Source organism: Tyto alba, unplaced genomic scaffold (genome assembly GCF_018691265.1).
Source record: "Tyto alba isolate M040663 unplaced genomic scaffold, T.alba_DEE_v4.0 Super-Scaffold_18, whole genome shotgun sequence".
NCBI classification, from domain to species: Eukaryota; Metazoa; Chordata; class Aves; order Strigiformes; family Tytonidae; genus Tyto; species Tyto alba.
Window position 1 is genome coordinate 19,756,920 of NW_024881280.1, and position 22,674 is coordinate 19,779,593.

The 22,674-nt window shown below is 35.8% G+C and overlaps 1 protein-coding gene across 1 annotated transcript in view; it reads left to right on the top strand.

The window, feature by feature from the left end:
* AKAP6 (A-kinase anchoring protein 6) overlaps positions 1-22,674 on the top strand; it is a 295,063-nt gene that overhangs the window by 131,934 nt on the left and 140,455 nt on the right. Inside the window, 2 exon segments of the mRNA XM_042791037.1 lie at positions 14,243-14,339; positions 15,611-15,774. Of these exon segments, the coding sequence (XP_042646971.1) occupies positions 14,243-14,339; positions 15,611-15,774 (261 nt within the window).

The window sequence follows — 22,674 nt, forward strand, 5'->3', positions numbered from 1 at the left end:
CAGTGTTTTTTTCTTTACTTCTGTGAAGAAGTAAAATGTCTAAAGTACAGTTCAGTTTCAATATGATGATATAATTACTTTTATGGCATATATAGCCAGTGAAAAAATCATTGCACAACCTGAAAAAAAGTAACAGTGGCTTTTTTTGGGGGTTTAATAAAACATACGCTATCATATTTGTTTCTACACAGCAGAATTGAACTATTAAAATACAAAGCATATTTGTAGTATGGAAGAAAGTTACTTGTATTAATTTGATTGACAGCTTTTCAGTAGCATTTGTCTGTCAGAAATCATAATCTGTATTTAAACAGAAGTATATGAACTTCACATTAAGCTCAATGCTAAAATTTCCCTTGGTTGACCATTGTAAAACAGCAGTGATCAAGGTCTTTGTGAGGGTACTTACACTGTTCATTTTTTTCTTTTGCTGGTCAGGTTATACATGCTGTCAGACTCACCTAAGATTTGTTGAAAGAAAGGGGGCTTGGTATTTAATAAATCTAGGTTCCAGACTTATGGGTTTATAGTACAGACACCATTAGCAAATTAACCTAGCAAACAAAGAAAACGTGTTGGTTCAGTTCTTTTCTATATACTACATCTGCACTAGCAAACCTCATAACTATGATTCCTCACTGGTGCAGATTTTCTGGTTATAGAAAGAGTGCAAACTTGGTGTAGATTAGTATTTTTATTTTTATTAGTAGCAACAAGGCCTTAGCCTTTGGCACAAATTATCAATTTCACCACCTGTGATATTGTTTTCTTGGAAATATGTTTGTTGCAATAACAAAATTAGTGCCATAAAGAGAGAATATTTTGCATTCACGAATTAAATCTCTGCTGTCAAAATCTAAGAAAAGGAAATACGGGAGCAGGAAATAGAAAAAATGTACTTGTTTGCTTTCTCATTATTGGCTGGGAAAAGTCTTGCAGAGGAGACAAGGACAAGGTTGTGAACATCCTCCAGATTTTTCAGTATGTAAAATTCTTGACTATTATTTTAGGGTCCCAATGTAAATTGTTGATAAAGGGTTGAATTTTAAAGTCTCTCCTCAGTCAGCCTTGCTTTCTACATCTTTGACATTTTGAGAAATGGTGTCGGACAGACGCTTAAAGTGAGTGTGTTTATTAAAAAAAAGCCCATCCCAAGAAACCTATAACATCAACTTACTAGAATATTTGCATAAGGTAATGCTCACATGAGGAGTCAAAACTCTTGATCAGGATGGCAATGCAAATCTCCATTACATGCGTCCTTGCATGACATCTTCAGCTTAAATTGGTAGAACTCCATGAACTTCTGTTCTCGTTAATTCTCATACCTGGTCTGACAAGATTGTCCACCCAGGATGATGATCAGCACTTTGAAGCATATGAGTAGTGTCTTGTCTGTCTATTGCTCTTGGCCCGGCAAGAGCTGCCTGCGGGCATCTGTGTGATGTCTGAAGGTCCCATCTGCACAGCTCTTGAAATAATTAGTGAAGCACTTTGTTGTGAAGGTGGAAGGCAGCCTCTCCTCAAGTTGGTCCATTGTTCCCAATTAGCCCATATCTCAGCTGTGCAGAGACTAGCTGGGGAGTTCCTGGGCCACCCAAGGAATTCACGACTAAGTGCACTGTGTGCATGCACAGGCACAGCCCTGATACCCAGGTACACCACAACTTTAATTATTAACTGTGGGACAAATTGGAATTTCATTCTTAAATCACAGTTACAACTTAAACTCCATAGATTTTGCCATGATGTGTAACCATGTAGTTTGGTAAAGAGTGTGATTTTTTCCTGCAAATTGAAAGATAGTCTACATCTGGAATATGTGCCAAAATAGACAATCGTCAGCTTGGAGGACAGTTTTCTTGCAAATTTTAAAATGCAGTTCCCTGATTTTCTGCAGAACAGAACTTGCTATATGCTTCATTTTAGATAACACCAAAGCACAAAGCTACCAATGAAAATGCTCTCAGAGCCCCCCTGGAATAGTGACTGAAATGATTCTTCCAATTCTACATGTCTTCACAACTGAGTAACATTGGTGAAACTGATTTGGAGCTGTGTGTTTCCCATTCTTATGGGAGGGCTGACATGGAGCTGCCACCAGGTGAACTTCTGACACCCCTGCAGGCAGCCACCCAAGCTGGCACATGTGATAAACACTTAACATGTTTTCATAAAACAGGGGTGATTTTCAGAAGAAGTCTACTTTGCCACAAAGGCCTCAGTCAACCTCTACTAGAGAAAAAAAGTGAAGCGGGTTTTGAATTTTGTGAAAAATTATGCTTATTTCCTAATGGAAGCTTAATTGATAGCTTAATTGACCTTACCAAAAAGGAACGTCTGAAGATGGTTTCTGATTCGCTTTATCTTTTGTTGATCATCTTTTCTGTTATGCTGATTCTTGCCCATTGGCACCCTGATCAAAATTAGCTACTAGCAGACTCTAAGCATAGACTTGGTGGTGTGCAAATCAGTTCTCATCAAAAAAAGTATCCTGAAGGCAGCTTGTGAGCTAAAAGCATCTGTCTAGATGGTAGTGCACTGCTTATGACACCAAACAGACTTTCTTATCAATTCAACTAATATTGCTCTTGACCATGTTGCTCCTGACCATTTTAGTTTGCTGGTGGAAAAATGCAAATCAAAAATATCTTATTTTAAACTTATTTGATGGAACTTTTAAAATCCTTCTTGCATTATTAGTAGATGTTGACAAACAATATTTTCAGTGGAGATAAAATTAATTAAGGAAAGGTCTTAAAATTTTTGAACTAGTAGTCAGGCATTTTTGTCCTAACAATCCTACTCTTCAGAATTTCCATAAGATTAAAATTCTGAATTCTTGAGTAGAGTGAGGATGGGGGTAGAGAAGGAGAGAGGGAGAGAGAGGGAGAGAGTGTAATGATAGATTTTTGCATTTTTTCTTCAAAACCAGCGAAAGAATGGTCAGAGGTTCTCATGATGATGTGTCCTCTTTCAAAGTGGCTGTTGCCTTTTGCTGTTTTGAGTAAGACTATGGCTGTAACCTGCCTACATTTAAGTTTGCAATTTTGAGGAGAGCAAATCATAGAATCATAGAACAGCTTGGGTTGAAAGAGATATTTAAAGGTCATCTAGACCAACCACCCTGCCATGGGCAGGGACATCTTCAACTAGATCAGGATGCTCGGAGCCCCATCCAACCCGGCCTTGAATGTTTCCAGGGATGGGGCACCTACCACCTCTCTGGGCCACCTGTGTCAGTGTTTCACCACCCCCACTATAAAAAGTGTCTTCCTTATATCTAGTCTAAATCTACCCTCTTTTAGTTTAAAAGCACTACCCTTTGTCCCTTCGCAACAGGCCTTGCTAAAAAGTCTGTTTCTGGCTTTCTTATAAGTCCCCTTTAAGGACTGGAAGGCCACTCTATGGTCTCCTCGGAGGCTTCTCTTCTCCCAGCTGAAAAACCCCAACTCTGTCAGCCTGTGCTCACAAGGGAGCTGCTCCAGCCCCCTGATCATCTTTTGGCCCTCCTCTGGACTCGCTCAAGCAGGTCCATGTCCTTCATATGCTGGGGACTCCAGAGCTGGACACAGCACTGCAGGTGGGGTCTCACAAGAGAGGAGCAGAGGGGGAGAATCCCCTCCCTCGACCTGCTGGCCACCCTTCTCTTGATGCGGCCCAGGACACGGTTGGCTTTCTGGACTGTGAGCACGTATTGCTGGCTCATGGTCAGTTTTCCATCCACCAATACCTCTAAGTCCTTCTCCACAGGGCCGCTTTCAAGGTTTTGCTTTACTCTCATTGTGATGGTGGATATAAAATATCTTTAGAATAAAAAGATAGCACAAAGAGGAATTGTTTGTCACTCATGGAAAGAATGGAGGAGGATGGCCTCCTTGAAGAGAATTAGTTGTTCACAGCAGGTTTTTTTGTTTTTGTTTTTGTTTTTTTTTTTTTGTTTGTTTTTTTAGGCAAAAATATATGTTCTGCTTAGTTGTAACTAAAATAGCTAATATTGTTCTGTAGAAAGTACAAGTGGCTAGGATTGTGTGGAGTCATTGCAGTACAAAGTATTGTTTGGTTACACTAAATGATCATTTCCATCAATCAGAATTTCTTGGTTTTCTAATAAACTGTGTGATCCCTGTCTGTAATTTTTTACCTCAATTTAGTCACAAGCTTTGTGTCATATTAAAGTGCTTTTTAGCCCAGAATTGTTCCATTATGTCACCCTTCTCAGTCACTATATTTACTGTACATGCTACAGTCTTAAAATTATCATATTGAAAGTATCACGAGCATTTCAAAACAAATTATACAAGTTGTTCCACACTAGCATTTACTTCTTTTCTGTGTAGGAAGTTTAGACGCCATCTCCATTCCAAAACCAAATTCTTTTTAAGGTATGGGAGTTTTGAGAGTTTTATTATCTAAAGAGAAATGAAATAAAAATTCTCCTGTCTCCAATATAAATGTTTCTGGCCACATCATGGCTCAGCACTTTCTTAGCTGTAAACAGCAAATGCTTTCATACAGAAAATAGATTGTATTTTCACATTTAAGGAATTGTATTGGTGAAGTAATGATGCTTCTGTGATATCTCATGATAACTGATCATTTGTTTGTAACAAGTCTGCTACGTCTGAAAAAAAAAATCATTCTCATCTCCCTGGAAAATCTCATTTTCTGAAAAATGTCAGTTTAGAGAAGTTTTAAATACCTGTTCTCACTGAAAATAAGGTTAAATACACATGCCTGGGGCTAATCTGCTGGCTGTTTTTGTGGTAGCGGTGGTAACAGTAATTTTATTAAAGGTATTAAAACCTCTGAAATGGCAAAGTTATGTATTGTGCTTTTGCTATATGGGCATTTCCAATGTCCATGGCAGCCAATTTAGATTTTTTCCTCGAAATACACAATAGTGTCTGCAGGACGAGGGTGCTAAAGAGCCTGAGCACCATCAGTGGACTAATCTCTTGCTTCTCTAAGGACTTTGACTTGAATCTGTTTAGCCTATTGTTAGTTTGAATTTCTGAATTTTATGCTGTTACCTTGAAAGGTATTTTGGGTATGCACGGTTTCCTGAATGTATGTCCTTTCATATAGGAAACAGTCTGCAGAACATACCAATCAGATATATAGACTACACCCAGCAGATTTCAAATAAAACAAGCAAATAAAAGGACTTAATAGGAAGTAAGACATCAACCTTAAACAAAGGGAATGCATGTATATTGTCAGTTGTGACTATTATTCAGTTTTTAAAATCTGTAAACCCAATAACCTCTATGTAAGTTTTTCTGTTTCTTGTGTTAAAGTGCCCAAGAACATCAAAAGGAAAAGTTGCTGTCATTTAATACATTTGACTGTACCCACGTTACAGTCTGGAGCCAGAGAGTGTACAGTTACTGGCAGTGGGAAAAAAATGGAGGTTTCTAAACTTTTTGGACTGTTCTTTTGAATTTCAGTGACTTTTTTTGTTGACTGAATAAGAGAAAAATCAGGTGTGTAAGAGAAAATCCAGGTATATATCCTGCTAATCAGAGTACTGTTGTCCCGACCAATACAGAAACGCTTCACTTCATTTAAAATTGTTTCCCCTAAGGTCTTGCAATGAAGAAGAGCTGAGACATATCTTTTCTTTGTAAGGAGAAGGAGTGGGACATGGCTATGCTCCCAGCATCACAGAAGTAGGAGATCTGTTGTGATGGAGATCTGTTATTGCTATGTGTGTGTTTTAATGAAGGAGAGAACTGTCCATATACTGTCCTCCCATACTGTTGCTACCAGCTATTACCACACAGTCCCACTTGGGAGGTTTATTTTGTGCAAGACTATAGCATAAGCAATAATTTCTTAATAATTTTCCCACAGACTGAATGGCTTGATACTGTTGAGTACTACTTTTTTTTCTAAACCTTTCTTCCTAATTTGTAGATACCTAGTTTTGGGTAGGTACTTTGTACAGCTGTGAATAAAAAAAAAAGATGTTGCATTTACTTTGATTTTTGATTGAGTCAAACCTTTCTAGGACTCATTTTCTTCTCTTTGCTACCACCCCAAATTTACATAGTTGTGCATAGAAGGGAGATAGGATCCCATAATAAAAGCCGGCACTGTTGGGCCTGACTGTAGCATATTAGTTGTTAACTAGCTCCACAGGAGTCTGTCCCAGCTTTTCTAGTTCTGAGAGCTGCAGCAATCTCTGAACAGCGAAGGCATTAAATCAGAGGCAAAGCATATTAGGATGCCATCCTAAAGTAGCTCTGCTTCTTTTACTGACAGAGATGGGAAAACTGTAATGTCCAAAATCTAAACTCTATCACTTGTGAGGAATTTGAAGTCTTTTGATCTAAATGTGTGGAAATATAGTGTGTAAGCAAGTTTGATTTGTGTCCCAAGAACAACTGTATTGCTCTGTCTTTTTTTTTTTTTTTAATTCATGATGTTTGAGGTTTAAAAAAAGTAGAATTTTATTTTTACTGATATCCATGATGCTTTTAAGCTAATGTGTTTTGCTTTGAAAGGGGCAGCGATGAGATCCTTAACACATAGTATTCTTTTATATGCAAGGATATAGAGGGTGGTATATTCCTCTGAGTGTGTATTAAATATCTGATACGGTTTTCTTAGAAAACAAGGCCAAACACTGTCGTAGACCACATTAAAACCCAGATTGTTCAGACTTTGGGAAATGTTTTATTTCTGTTGCAATTGTGGGTGCTGCTGAGCAAGATAAAGTAACTTGGTTTGACAGTGTTACAAATGTTCATGTCCTCTCAAGTCTCACCACCCAAAACTGTAAAACTCTTGGGTGCTGAGGTATCCCAAAACATGGACACTGCAAGTTTGAGTGGTGAAAGTTAGGGATTCCACTGGGTCCATTGTGTACTTGGCCTGCAGAAGAAATTGTTTGCGTGCAGGGGATTCAGTGCCTATAATATAACAAAATCAAATTGCCATTATAAAATGTTTTAAACTAAATTGATCAGGAAATTTCAGTGAAAAAGCATTTAACATAAGTTCTGAATTAAGAGCTATATAGCAATTGCAGAATAATTAGTCTTTGAATGACAACTTGGTCATTCTCTTTACACTAATTTAGCATTGTAACAACTAATTGTAATTTTTATGTATATTAAAATGTATGCTATTGCCTGAAATTTTAGTAAGATGGTATGATCAATATACATGTACTCTGTAATTTGTTTGTGAAAGTGAAATGAAATTTAATTTAAAAAATTCTGAGATTGGAAATCATTAAAGGAATATAAATAATGCCAGGATCTCGAAGGACAAACAAGCACATTTCCAGCAACATTTAAACTATATTTGCTTTTACTTACCTGCCAAGAGCTATTGTCTGCACCCATGGGCTCTGTGCTATGCCTCTCAGAGGCATAATATCATTCACACTTTAAGTACTAGAAGTAATGCAGTTGTCTGTGTTTTGGTGTTTGCAATGCCATAGCTTTCAGCAGAAATCTAGAAAATTCAGGGCATGCATGGAGCTCTTGATTGGTAAATGTTTTTCTTTGTATCTCCTATGATTTATTTTTTTTAAAAATTTCTTAATTCTACAGATTAATTGAGTTAGTATTTTGGGATCTCAGTTTATTAGTTAGATTTTGCTAAGGAGGCATTTTAGTTCACCTTTAAATTGCATAAAACCTTATATCTGTACGTATCTAAAAAGAAACTGCATCTCCCACATATTCCCCTGAAATTTTGATTTCAGAACACTGATTGCCTAATGCTGGAACAGCAGAATCTGTGACAGAGAAGAAAGGGGTGAGGTGGTTTTACAAAAGTAGTAATTACTGTAGGACTACAGGAGTAGATCCTGCCCATTTGTATTTAGTTTTGCTGGCCTGTCACAAATTCTGTGGCATGTGAAAGACCCAGGCTACTGCTCTGTCAGCCCATTACATTGCAGCCCTTACTCCTACATTTTTATCCAATCTAGATTTAAAGGTCTCAAGGGATCAGGGCTTTCACTATTTCCCTTAGGAGATTATTACACAATCTAATAGGTCTGACTTTCGGGAGAAATTTCACTGGTATTTATCTTAAATTTTCTCTTTCTAATTTAATTCCATTAGTCCCATCTACTATACCCTCTGATACTGTACTATGCTAATAAGTCTTCTTTCTGCCTGTTGTTCAGATTCATGGAATATAAGTAGATAATAATGGCCCTTTTGCTTAATCATCATTTCGTCAGTCTTGTTTATTTCTTATAATTTTCCACCATTTCCACCTTTAAATATAGTTTGTTCGCTCTTCACTAAACTCCCACCAGTTTGTCTCTTCATAAAAGTGCTTGGTCCTCCCAGACAAAAAGTGCATTCAAATCAAACGAAAGGTGGAAAATGCGTATCAGTGATCAGAAGGTAAAGTCATTCCCAGGACCGCTATAATTTTCTCATTACTAAACATTTTGAACTCAGAATGTTCAGTTAATATTATGTTTCAATGAATGATAAACTTACACAAAGACATTGTCTGAGCAGTCCAACCATCTTACCTCTGATCTGCATCTACAGTGGCACAATGCCAGAGTGAGATGATGATTATAGGATTTCAGTAGTGAGGTTCCCAGATCAGTTTTATGTCATTTTTAAAGCCATTTTAGATTATAATCTGATATGGTGAATTGACATAGACAGTGATATTGTTATTTTGCTCATTTTTATCTGCCTAGAGATGCCAGTAGAAGCAATTACCAGAGAAACCCAAGAAATTGTCTTTTAAAGCTTTCTCGTTGCAGAGGGTAGAGGACCACATTTTCCTTCCTCTAGCTATTCAATATTAAAAAATATCTTCCGGCTCCCACTGGTTATAGGAGGAAATAGTGTGTGGTTCATCTAAGGAAAATGATGGTCATATTGTATTAGGCATTAGAGATTCACTTAGCAATTTGGTGGTAATTGGCCCCTTGGCCATCGTTGCTATATGGAGGGTATGTTTGCAGTCTCAGGGAGAGAAGAAAAAGACCCCCAGTGTGCTCCAGCTTCAGAGGAGGATTCACCATGTTCTCCCTGAAAGCAAAGGTAGAATCCCTGCTACTGTGGTAAAAATCAGCCTTGACTATGGAGCTGCGTAAAACAATTCCATAGTGCTTGTGTTCTGTTTAACAGATGGAATGTCGTTCAGAAATACAGCTTAAAAGAAAAAAAGAAAATAAAAAATTCTGTATAGTCACCTAGGTTTTATGGAAAACATGAACAAAGGAGACATTGACTGGAACCATTTCATGGGCAACATTTAATTCCCAGGAAAACACATCCTAGTGACTTATAGTAATACTAAGTAGGCTTTATATCCCTGATGAAAAATGTGAGACTTTCTGCAATAAGATATTTCACAATTGTTAAAAAGTCAAATAGTTTGATGATATATTTGTAGCTGTAATGTGTGAAATGCACAGTTTCATAGAAGATAGGATCTTTTTCCATGTACAAATTGCATATGAATATCTATTTTATATAATCATTGACCAATTAATTATGTATTTAGTATTATGTCATTAGAATGCTAAATATATGACCATTCTCATGTTAATGTAGGGGCATCTTACATGGTAGTTATTTTTTTGATTTACTGAATGTCATTGGCAGGTAGTGTTCAGGAGTCTGAAAATACCACTACATTAATACATGGCCTATTAGATTATTAACTTGAGTTTGTAAATACTAGGCAGTGACAATACAGAGACTTTATATGTGGGCAGAACCCCTCAAGGAAAAAAAAAATAAAGCTACCTTTCCATAATCAAAAGTTAAATTCAGTACTTCATAACTTGGTATTTTGTCATAGCAAGCTATTGGGAGGTAACTGTGCCAGGAATCATACAGTTGCAAAAGTAACTGTATATTAAGAATATAAGAATAAATTTTCAGGAACTGTTTTAAGTCATATTCACTTTAAGACAAAATGTAATTAAAAAAAAATAAAATTTTCAACATTTTTTTTTTCTTGGAGATTATTTGTAGATATATTTAATACATAAGTGACACACATTTGTTGCTCCATTTTCTTGGAACTTTGCTGTGTGTTGAAACTGTCTCCCTATCCAAAACATAACATTGCTGATAGTATTTGTGGGAGTTTGGTTATCCTTCCAAGGTTGTCCCAGTCAAAGAATCCCATCTGTTTTCTACCAGAAACTGTTCCCATTGCTCTAAATTACACAATTGAATTATATCTGTCACAGTGAGTATTATAATTAAAAATCCTACATTCTTAGCAAAATACACATTCAACTGTACCTAAATATAGAAGTCCATATTTTAGTAATATTGTGGTTTTCTCCAAAAATGCAATGACTATTAGGAAATTTTATATAAGCTTTCTGTTTCAAATTCTAAAATCATAGTTTACTTAGATAATTTTAATTGTTTGTACCATTGCTCTAAAAAATAAATGCACTAGAAACAGTGATATTTTTCTCAAAGGTATTTAAACACATTAAAAAATTAATCTCAAGAAAATTAGGTCTCAGGGGTACCCCAGTACACCAGACATGCTAACAGTATGATTGACTGAGAAAATTAAACTATTTCTTTTAATACAGTATCTTAATCTGGCAATAGGTGTAAACTGCTGTGTCACTTAAACTAGTCTATATTTATGTGTACGTTGTAGGCTCACGTGACATCTGGTTGCTTATTTATGTTTCAGAGACACAAGGTACACTGGAAATAATTAGTTGGACACATTGTAACTTAAAAAAAAATTCATGCTTATAGAAAGTCTGTGTGCCTCTGGAAACAAAAATATTTAATAGTTGACTGTTGTTACTGTAGATATGAATGGGTCAAGACCCGGGTTGTGTTTTACCAAATTACAAAGATTTGTTAAGAACAGAGGGCTGCAAACCAATGAAAGTTTGCATATCAGAGTATGTACATACTGTAGGATACCTACTCAATGGAAGTTTCCTAAATCTAAATCTACAGTCATTAAACCTAAATCTACAGTCATAAAATAAATCCTGAGGGGAACTTCAAAGAAGGGTTTTTTCAAATAATTTCTCTCATCCCTAGCTGTACAGACAAATAAACCAAGAGGGAGAGATTATTATATGTGCTCTCTTATTTTCAGTGTGTTCAGTATAGGTGAGGAGGTGCTGCTTTTTTCCCCATGGAGGTTCTGCAGTATTGCCCGATGGATCAATCAGTGTCCTGAAAGTCAGAGGACAGCTTCATTTTGTGACAGCTGGGCTCCTTTGCCCCATACAGTCAACAGAAGATAGCACTCCTGGGGCTTTGTACTTCCACTTTTGGAGTCTTTGTTCCTGTTTATTTACAGTTAGTTCTGTAACTTTAATAATACTGCATGGTTCCTGCCTCACTTTTCTTGCTAAATAAGTACTGCTGATATTTATATATAGGTGCATGCTGACTGGGAAAAGTGCAGAGAACTTCATAAGGAAATTTTGCTTGTTGCAGCTTGTAAACTGCATTATATACACTGTAGTGGTAGGGATGACATTAATGTGTTGTTTAAAAAGCTCCTGTCAGGCCAATGCACATGCATTTTCCATAATGTATATGTGCTCTTGTGTGATATTTAGACTGCTCCATAGCTGCAAATGTGTCTGGAAAAGTGGCTTTGATTAATTGACTTCCCTCCTCTTCTTTCCTCTCTTCAGATGCAAAGGCTCCATTCATTATCAGGGAAGATCAGAGGAGGAGGGGAGCAGAGTACCTGGGTCACACGCTGTTAGAGTTACAATTTTCCAAATGCCATAAATAAACAGTAGGGAATGGGAAATATCCAGGATGGGAGAGGAACCCTGTGTTTGAAGGTCCTCCTCCATTCCAAATATTTGGTCTGATATTATCGTTAGCTGTGCAAATTTGCATCTCTCCAGTGCATATACATGTAATACTTGTTCTATCTTCAATTCTGTCTGCCTTTTTCATGTTTCACATTTTCAACCCTGCAGGTATGAAGAACCAAGAGCACTGATGCACTGATTAAGGGCTATTCTTTCTACTGCTCCTTGTCCATTTGTTGCTTTTTCTTAGGAAATTAGCACCTGTAAGAAATTATATATACGTATCCAATTCTAAAGTCAAAACGCATACTTCACTACATCAACTGACAATTTCCTTTGCTTCTGTTTGTATTTATACTTATATGAATGATTCCTTCCTTTTGATGCCTCTGTACCGATAAGAGTTTACTTCTGCTAAATTTCATGTATGTTCACGGTATTTGTGCCATGCATAATTTATCCATAAAATCAGAATTTTGCACAAGGAGAATATTGCTAGTCAAAACTCAAAAGTTTGGCCCCATCTTTATTCATCATATTTTGCTTCTTCGGTTTAACATTATTACTGGTTAATAGGTGCACCTGAAAATCAAGCTGTATTGTAGTATCTGGTGCGTTATGTTAAATGAATCTTTTCTAGGACAGCAAGTCTCTTTTTTTTTTCCTAATGAAAAAGAATACCTCATCTTTTCCAATTTTCCTATCAAACAGATCCACATCATCTCAAGACACTGCCACATCCAGCTGCATCTATACTCAACTTCAATTATATGAAATTACACAACCTACTCTCAGGTCCTTTAGGTTCTCTTTTGCTGTGTGAGGCACACGCATAGTGCATTTCCTGTGAAGTGCATGATTACAAACTATTCAGTACAAGCCTGTTTTAAGTAAACAGTAAATTAAATATTGTCAGTACTTGTTCAGATATGCTCTTATGAAGGAAAAAGAACTTCTAGATTTGGGTTCATAGAACTCCAGATTTAAGAAAGGGCCAGACATAAACTAGGCATCATTTTTCCTTTTAAACTTCTCTTGGCTGACCCAGTTGTCAACAGCTGGTACCAAACAATATATTCAGATACCCATACAAGGAAAATTGGGCTAGACAAAATGCTGAAGGTAGCAAAATTCCTGTTTATTGTTCTTTATTTGAATGGAGAATTCTCAAAAACATTCTGTCACAAACTGTCAGGTACACTGCTGCCTGAAAGACTGCTAAGAGTCTGTCTGAGCAGCATGCCTCTTTCAACCATGACAAATACAGTAAAAGAACATCATTTTATTACAGTTCTGGCAATATTCTTTTCTGCTACGCCAATCAGCCTGACTACAGGAGTTAGGAAAGAAAGGAAATGGTCACTTCCCCAAGAAACGAGGGCTTTTGAGTATTTTGTGGCATCTGCTACTTCATTACTAGTATGGTCACTAGTATTTGGAGAAGTGTAAGTTTTATAAAAACCAGACGCTACAAATGTGCACTTGCAAAGTCTCCTTTCATCTCTGCCAGTTAACTCATTCCCAAGGGAAGGCAAACTCTTTTCTTCCAAGGGGTCAAATTATGTTTTCATTCATTCTGTAGACATTTCAAAGAGAACAAGAATTGCATGTGTGTATTCAAGGCTGCACATGATTTATGATTAAATACAGCAAGTACCCCTTTCTTTATTGTATTTTGTTTCTCCTTCTTACACACAAGTGTGAGTGAGAAGGTCTGTCAAATAATTCACAAATTCATCCAAGTTATCAGTGGTGTATGAAATGGTATAACATATAGTAGATCATGCTTCCAGTTCCTCTCTCTATTACTAGTTTTCAATGCAATTTGTAAAAATAAAAAATAAAAAATAAACAAAATACTTTAATCACTGTTAAAGCAGAGATCCTTTGTAAACTAGTAAAAATATTAGTGAAAATAAGGATGAAAAATACTTGCTTTGCAAATTAAGAATGCAGAGATCTAAAGCAGTCTGATTTGTTCTTTGAAAACGGATATGAGAGTTAACTCAGAAACACAATATTAATAGATTTGTATGAGTGCACATAAGGCCAATATATTCAATGCTGTAATTTTTTTATGGTTTCATAAATAGTGCTATCACCAACATTTCAAAGAAATCTGAAAAAAACAGAGCTCATATGTGGTGGCATAAATTTAGTGTATTTTATAGAACACTGTTACTCCAGATATAGCCTACGGGTTGTGACTTTTCATAAAACCTAATGAATTTCTAGATTTGTCAGCTGTTTCAACACAGATGCACTTTGCTGATCTAATGGAAACATTTTGAGCCCAGATCCAAAATATCAATAGCTTTTAGTATCACAAATTAGTTTGGCTATTGGGTAAATGGGGATGTGGGTCTTGATAAAAAGCAGCAAGTAATTTTGTACGTGTGTTTTATGATAACTGACTCTCCAATGTCTGATACTGAGATTTTTCCTCTCTTTTTTTTTTTTTTAATTTTTTTGCAGAGTTTTAAGTTGAATGTAGATAGCCACTGTGCCTTAAAAGAAGCAGTGGTAGAAGAAGGACGTCAACTTCTTGAGCTTATTGTATCTCACAAATCAGGTAAATCCTTCTGAAATATTGCAAGTCTTTATGTCTCCAGACTATTAAAGAATGAAGAAGCATTGCTGTAAATTACTGCATATATTCACTTCCTTATGTATTATTAATATTTACATTATCAGATTGACCTTCAAGATTTATAAATGTTTCATATACTGCATACAATGCAGTGATACTTATAAAATGAAATACTGCCTGCAAATAGTCTGTTCATTTTATTTTGGTCTTGCTGCTCAGCTGAGTTTCAATTGAAATCACATCACTGAAAACTTCACACTGACACATTCTTTGATGTAGGTGCTGTGGAAATAACATTAAGATAATGAATTAGGATTTCGAATATATATGTATTTTTACATACTCTGCATGGGTAATTGCATTGATAAAGCTTGATTTTGCCACTTAAACTAATTCTTACATGAGATTTAATATATTTATGAGGAATAGATTAAAAATAAAAATATTTTCTCGTTTGGTTAGGCTTGTCTTTTTCTGCAGAGGCCTTAAATCAAGAAGAGGGGGAGAGAGATACTGATTTCCCTTTCTCTGTCCCCACCACCCCCTATATTTTTAGATGTGTGCGTGACTTGTATGCTAATAGGGTTTTAATCAGCATATACTGCTACGGAATGCCATCTTAATTTTGGCCTACTTAGCATGCTTTTCATCCAGGTTGAAGTTATCCCTTGGTCTACTGTTTTCTGATCATGTTATACATTGTGCCTCTATTGTTTCACAGCATCAGACAGATCAGTGTAATGTGAAAGCAATAGGAAATCGATGATTTCTATGTATAGTTCCAAAAAGGTATAGAAGTCATAGCAGAGGAGGGTAGTGCATGTCATCGTATACTTAGAAAATGGTAATGTGTAAACTACAGAAAATATATACAGGAGTTGGAGGTAAAAAAAATGTATTTGGAAGATTATGAAATGTTTTGAGACAAAGACTAGATATTAGAGGGTGAGATTACCATAGCATTCCCTACTGCATAGAAATCACAGTTTATGTGAGTTTTTCCTCTTCTTGAAATTGTCAGCTGAAACATAATCAAAATTGAACATGATGTCTAAAAGAAATGTTTTGAACATAGAGCGTTGTTTTGCAGTATGAACAATAGTAATGCTTGGATTTGTTGCTGAGAACATACATTAAAATTATTGTTGCTTTTATTCTTTTAAATATCCTGTTAATTCTCTGAATAAAGAATAATATTTAAAGATGCAGTTGAGTTTACAGCTTTTACTTTTTTCCCCTTCATTTTGGAGAAGGACTGAAGGACATGCTGCACATGATTGCAAGTCAATGGAAGGAACTACAGAGGCAAATCAAACGGCAACACAGCTGGATTCTTAGGGCTCTGGATATCATCAAAGCAGAGATACTGGCTACTGATGTGTCTGCAGAGAATGAGGAAGGGACTGGGAGCCCTAAGGTAAGTGGCTTGAAGTTTGCCTTATTTCCTCTTATTTCCGTCTTCTTTTGAACTAGGCACCACTGAAGTTTTCTTTCCACCCTAAGGCTTTTCATTTCTACTGGGTAAACTTTTTTTTTTTTTTTATAAACAAAATGAAATGCCTTACTCTGAAACAATAAAAAATCTTAGAACTTTCAAGTTTTCCATGAAGACCTGTCTCGTTGTGTGTAGAGGGGCATGAGGGGGAACATAAAACATTTAGTAAACAAAACATAAAGCATCTTTAACATGAATAATCAGAATGGTTTTAAATTGTTTTGTTGCAACTATAAATCACTATAATCAGTGCAATCACTCAGCTCTGACATCCATTAGCCGCTTGGTTACAGCAAATTAACAAAGAAGAGAGAAAGTGATTCATTATCTCATTCCTGTTAATGACTATCAGATGCATTGCTTAATTAGGGGATGGCCATTGTAGTGGGAAGAAGGTCATATGCCTTTTCACAAATCTTTTTGCTCTAAGTCCTCCGTAATAGTTCATGTGTTGAATACAAGTACTTTAAGAATAAAATATTGACACCTATCATTGTTTTGTGGATATTAGTTATTAAAGTGGACTCTAGTACTTACCAGTTGACAAACTTAATATTTGTAAGGGCATTTTAATTACAAACATGCTTATTCAAATTGGTGCAAGCAGTGTAGGGACACTATGCACAATACAAACTTCTGGCATAAGGCCCATGACCTTTTGTTACCATCAGTAGTAAGCAAAGGTGATTGGGTGAGGGTACACTGGAAAGTGTTGATTTTTCCAATGCATTTTAAGCAAAGAATATGCAGCAGAGTAATCCAATAACTCTTAACATCTTGGCATGCAGCAGGCTGAAATTTATAGAAAAATTCACGATTCCTGTTTCTAGAAACAACAGAGGTGATTGTGCTGGGTATATTTTCAGCTTCTGATACCAGACGATTCTTTGCATTGATATTCAGTTCTTTCTAGAGAGTAGTTTGTAGAGTGACTCTTGGTTAGGATTACATGAAATGTTCTGGTGTTTTCTTATCATAATTCTACATAGCAAGAGTGATCTTAGAGGTGGTGGAGGAAGATACAAGGATAACAATGAAGCAAAACCAGGAAAACACCTATATGCAGGAGACATAATTTGAACTGATAATCCTCATTGCTGGCATGGTGGAAAATGCTCCTGTGCCAAGTAGCTCTTACTTGAGGAAGTAGGTGGTAGAGCAATACTTGGTTTTATAGTTAGGTCTGTTAAAGCAAACAGACTAACTCAAAGTTAAGTTTCTACCACACCAATAATATAAACCTATATCCCTAAACACCTTGACTCAGCCATGGCCAAAAGTCTAAGTGCTTAATCAAAATTATCACGTAAAAAATGTTGTAAAATCCAGCTTGATTTTGCTATGAAAATTATGGAATACCTAGCTTGAAATAATGATATTCAAATATTTGCTTGAAAAGGGAGAAATGGAGGCATGGTTTATGTTGCAGTAAATTTTTCATATAGATAGGCGGTAGCTCCTTGCCCTGTGCTTTTCATCATAGAGATAGGAACCTGAAGCAATGCTTTTTTTGTTCCTACAAGTTAAATCAAAACACAAGTAGACAAAAAAATGACCAAGGAAGAAGTACTTTCAGGTTATTTCATTCATTAAATCACATCCCTATATGATTCTTGTAAGTGTGGGCAATAATGCAAATACCGTTTACTTCTTCACACTGAAAGATTAACTAAAATTAAAATATGGTTGCTAATATAACTGTAGATTTCAGTTTGCATTTATTTCAAAAGCCAAAAGGAACCTCAGAAGTATAATAGGAAATCTAAAGATTATATCTAGAGGGTATTTTTCTTTTGGTCTTGTTTGAGAAACTACAGAAACAGTGTTGGTGTTAGAAATCTGTACAGAAATAGGAAAAGGAGGAATTTCAAAGACCCTAGGAAACTTTTCCCTTAGGACTTTTTAAACATGTTTTCATAGCGCTGTGGCATCTTTTATGCAAGCAATGGAGAGTGGGAGAGGGACATTCTGCGTTATAGAAATACATTGTCAACATTTGTATTAAAAAATTCAGATTTTATGAAATATTTCATTTTATTATATGTAAGTTTCATAGTAGTTTATAGTGATTGCTATAGAAAACTTAATTATTTTAAATATTTCTGATGCCTAAGATCTTCCAAAATATTGCATTCTCTGTACAATCTTAGAAAAACAATGAGATCTCTTCTTTAAGTAAGGGCTTGCTGAAACTATTATTGTCATTTTTATAAATAAACAAATGATGACTATATTTGACTTAAATTAGAGGATATAAGGTTTTGCCTTCTTACCCCGTTGAAAAGTACTTTTAAAAATAAATCTCAGAATTGCCACGATACATTCCAACAGTTCTGATCTAACATTATGAGTAGTAAACATGACGTACAATGCATCTGACTTTCTTTCAGAATCTTAAGACACTTAGCTAACAGTAGGGGTTTTCTTCTCATGGCAATAGCAAGTGTTATTCTAAAATACCTATAAAATAGGAGGAATGATTGCATATATATGTGTATCTTGTGTTTCTTCACCTTCTGGAGATGTCTGAGACCACTTGTTTAATAACTGATCTCTTTATAATTGGGCCGCTTCTTCTCCATCAGTAAAGGCCTGCTGGAACAGTATTGCTTTCAATAAACAGTAAAGAGTGGTATTGAAAAATAACACAATGTATTTTCTTATCTAGTGGCTGTGAGTGTTACTGCCTGAATAATACCCTGATCTTTCTAATTCACAGTTTGGTGGAAAAGTTCATTGCTTTCCAAAGAGCTTGTAAGTTAATTGTGTAACCAATGTCGTTGGAAAGCATACAAATCTTAATAGCATTTGTCCATAGCAGACATTCTCCTTCATTCTAAATTGTATGGAATAGTGTTCTTAGGGTCAGCGTAAGTTCTATTTCCAGCGTGTGTTTGTACAGTTAGTTCATGACTATGATTTTTGGATCTGGATATTTTTGTTCTGCAAGTAAATATTTGAATTAAGTTTTGGGGTTTTTTGCATAACAGTTCAGAGCAAAACATCAGAACCTAAAGTGTGTACTCTAGAAATACAGACTAGTAGTCTGTACTTCTGTACGTGTTCCTTTCCAGTATAATTGCTATATTACTGAAAAATGTTTCTACTTTTCCATTCCAGCTTCAGAGAAATAAGCATGAAACTGGTTAAGGCATTGGGCCTAATGCTTAGAACATTGAAATTTGACTTGGTTGTCTCAGGTAAAAAAGCACTCTTGGGAAGATTGTCTTAACTCTAATGGAATTGTCTGTCAGTGGTTTAGCGATGGAAGCAGTATGGATTTGAAGAATATTAGAAGAAAAGGTAAAAATATGTTTAATAAAGTAAACCTAAAATCACAGAAGTAGTAGATGGATCACGGTAACAGAGTTTGAAGTTGTTAAGCAACCTTTGTATAAAGGGAAAAAGAAAACCAGTGTAATTTCCTCTTGATATGTAATTAAGCATCCCACACTTCCGGGATCATCTTCTACTCAGTTGTGCATAATTTTACAGTTTTTACAGCCATTCTAAACAAACAGTCTTCGGTACACAGAAAAGAGATTTCAATGAAAAAAATGAAAACTTGGTGAAACTTTTTAGTATCTACCACAGTGTGGGATTCTGGGAACACTCCTTGACAGACAGTTTTATAGTGACACTGGTCTCAGACCTGGTGGGTGGACTAAACACTGCAGTCCAGAACAATTACATCCTGCTCGGTGTTTTAATATGAGGATGAATTTGTGAAATGGACAAGGAAAGAGAGCAAAGGTTAGAGATTGGTAACAGTCCTTTATTACTTCAGACTCGTAACTTGTCCTGGCCATCCAATCATGCAGCTATGACTACAACATTTAGATTAATACTTTGATACAGAAAGAATGTACAAATGAAGTGTTTTGTCTTCTTTGTGATCAGTGCAGAGAAATACCATGTTTGTGAGTAGATATTTTGCTTTTTCTCAGTGTCTTTTATCAGCTCTAGATTTCTAATCTGCAGACATCAGTATGATGCATTTGCTGTAATATTAAAGCCAACACACTGGTATTTTTTCTGATGTCTTCCATTATTTAAAAACAGGGAAAGTCTATTATTGGGACAGTCTTAAGTATTGCCAACAGATAACAGAGAGAATGATTTCAGAATCTAGTGTCTTTACTTAGATAACAACTTTGAAAACTGGGTTTCTAGTGTCCAATATATGCAATTGAAGTATTGCATATATTATTGTAGTGGTCAGGGCTTTGAAGTTGTCCAATGGCATGTGTAACTGGCCTTCATTCTCTTCTCCTTGAGTTAGTTGCTTGTAGGGAAAGAGCAGGAATAGCATATGCTTTCGGGATCATTTTACTTGTGTTCCTGGAGTTAAGTCACAGGGGACATTTAAAACTTCACACCTCAAACTGAATTTATTTCTTTAACTTACAGTCTCTGTTTCTCTGTTTTCCACATGCACAAATGCAGGATCAGACACATGCATTCAATCCTATGTCTCATGTTCTTAATATTGTGGAATAAAATGTCAAGTAAATAGCCATCACTTCGTCAGTAACAATTTGGAAAATAATGAAATGGAAATCAGACTTCCATCTCTGACATTGTACAGACATATGGAAAGGGAATTTCATCTGGTGATACACATGCCATCCTGGTCTACGGTTATCTCATGGCTTAATCAAGTCTTTTCTTGGAAAAGAAATGTGCAAGGAAAGTTGGTATTTGCGCTTTAGCAGAAGTAATTTTTTTCTCTAATGTGTCCATAATGAGCCACATTCCCATCTAGACACAAGAGAGTTTTATGCAGTGAATGCAACACCTTATAGATCAGGCATTAAACTGAAGTTTCAAGCACCTTTATCCAGGCTTACTTCCACTATCAGTAATTACCATCTGCCACCTTAATTCTTTGCAGTTTCCGCCGAATGTATTAGTTTCTTCTGTTCAGAACAACTGGATAGTCTTGGGCACAGTTAAATAGTTACTACTTTTCACTGGTGAATAAAATACCTTATGATACCTTACAGAGTATTTCTGTCAGAAAGTATTACAGCAAGTCAGTAGCTCACCATTCACTATGTCAAAAGATAGTAATGGAGGAAGTGATTTCCTGTAATTAGAACAGAAGGCTCTGCTATGTTGCCATTGAGGCACAGTCTTAAATTGCTGAATATTTAAAATTATGTCTGTACATAAATAGTATTATTGTGCCTAACAGCTGAAGAGTTTAAAATCATTCATGTGACATTTCAATTCTGAATCTTTTGGAACTTTGGAAGTCAAGACGAAAGATACAGTGATCTCACTCTTAAGTACAGATGATGCCATTAATTCTGCCCTACTAGGAAAAAAAATGCATCTACAGTTATTATTTTGTTTGGCTTCAGGTATTTTAGTATGTGACATTACAGTATTTTTGATGTCAGCTTCTATGGTGGGGGTTTGAACCATGGATGTGTTGGTCAAATGGATAGAAAGGTCAGTAGTATTTACAACATCCTTCTGTAAATCAATATACAAAATTTTGGTTTTGTGAGGAATAAGCCTGTCTTTTAGTGTTTTTACTGGAGCATATGATTCACAACTGAGTTCTTTTTATATTAGTTGTTATCAAAATATAGAATTGAAAACATGTGTTAAGAATTTCCAAGCTAACAAAAACAAGCTATATTGATGTAACAATGAAAAAAACTTAGAGAAGGAAGCAAGAAGAATGATTATTTATGTCTTTTAGTGCAGCTAGACACTTCAAGTTCCTCTGTTTGCTAGTTTCTAATACTTTGCTTTATAAGTTTATAAGTATAAAATATATTTTAATCTTACAGACATCACATAGAATGTGCACAGAACTAGACATTATTTTAACAAGAAGTATCTTCTGGAAGGATTTGAGAGGTGAAACCATAATTTTACACACTATTTTAGAGTGGATGAATAAACGGAAACAGAAAGGTGTTTCAGAATAAGTGTAGTAGCAGAAGCTGGCATCAATAAAAGGACAGCCTTAATATGGAAAACTGAATGGGACCGACTTACAGTGAATCTGAATTGTAGAAACAAGAAATACAGATAAGTGGGATCTAATAAAGAGTATTAAAAATGTGATCATGACAACTGGGCAGAAAAACTTTGTTGAAATTACGGTACCAGACTGAGAATTAGTTGGAAAATTTTATGTGAGAATTTTAGTATAGTTAGACAGAAAACATAGAATTTTAGTACCTTTTAGTACCTTTCTAATACAGGGTGTTTTATTGACAAAACCTTTGCCTTGCCAAGAAAGTGCCTCTCTTTCTCACACTTTGAAGTAAAATTTTCTTCAGATAAGCAGAAGCTTTCAAAAACTCATGCAAAGCCAAAGTAGCCATGTAATGTTTGTTTCTAAGTGAATGCAGTCTTAAACTGATACATTGCATACAGAATAATATTTGCAGAATACCTCCTCTTCATCATAAAACTGCTAAGATTCTTCTGTCTTGTATTTTGTATCTGTGCTAGAGTAAAGGAATTAGGTAGTTGAGCAAGTTCTTGCTTGTTAAAATGCTTTAACTGAGCAAGTAACTTTGGGGTGAAAGATTGTAAGTTTCCAAGCTCGTAAAATTTGAAATGTAGGGTCATTAGACCAAGGCCTTTTTCACAAACACAGGCACATGCAAACCGAACCTTAAAACCTTCCTTTGGTCAGCTCTTTTACCACACTGCACCCTGAGAGAGGCAGGTGCCAGAACTATTGTTCCTTTTCCGGAGGAAGAATGTTACATTCCAGCTGGATGTTCATAAGGATTTACACAGCTGAGATCTTCCAGGAAACACTGTAAACCAAATCATGCCCTTCATAGCCTC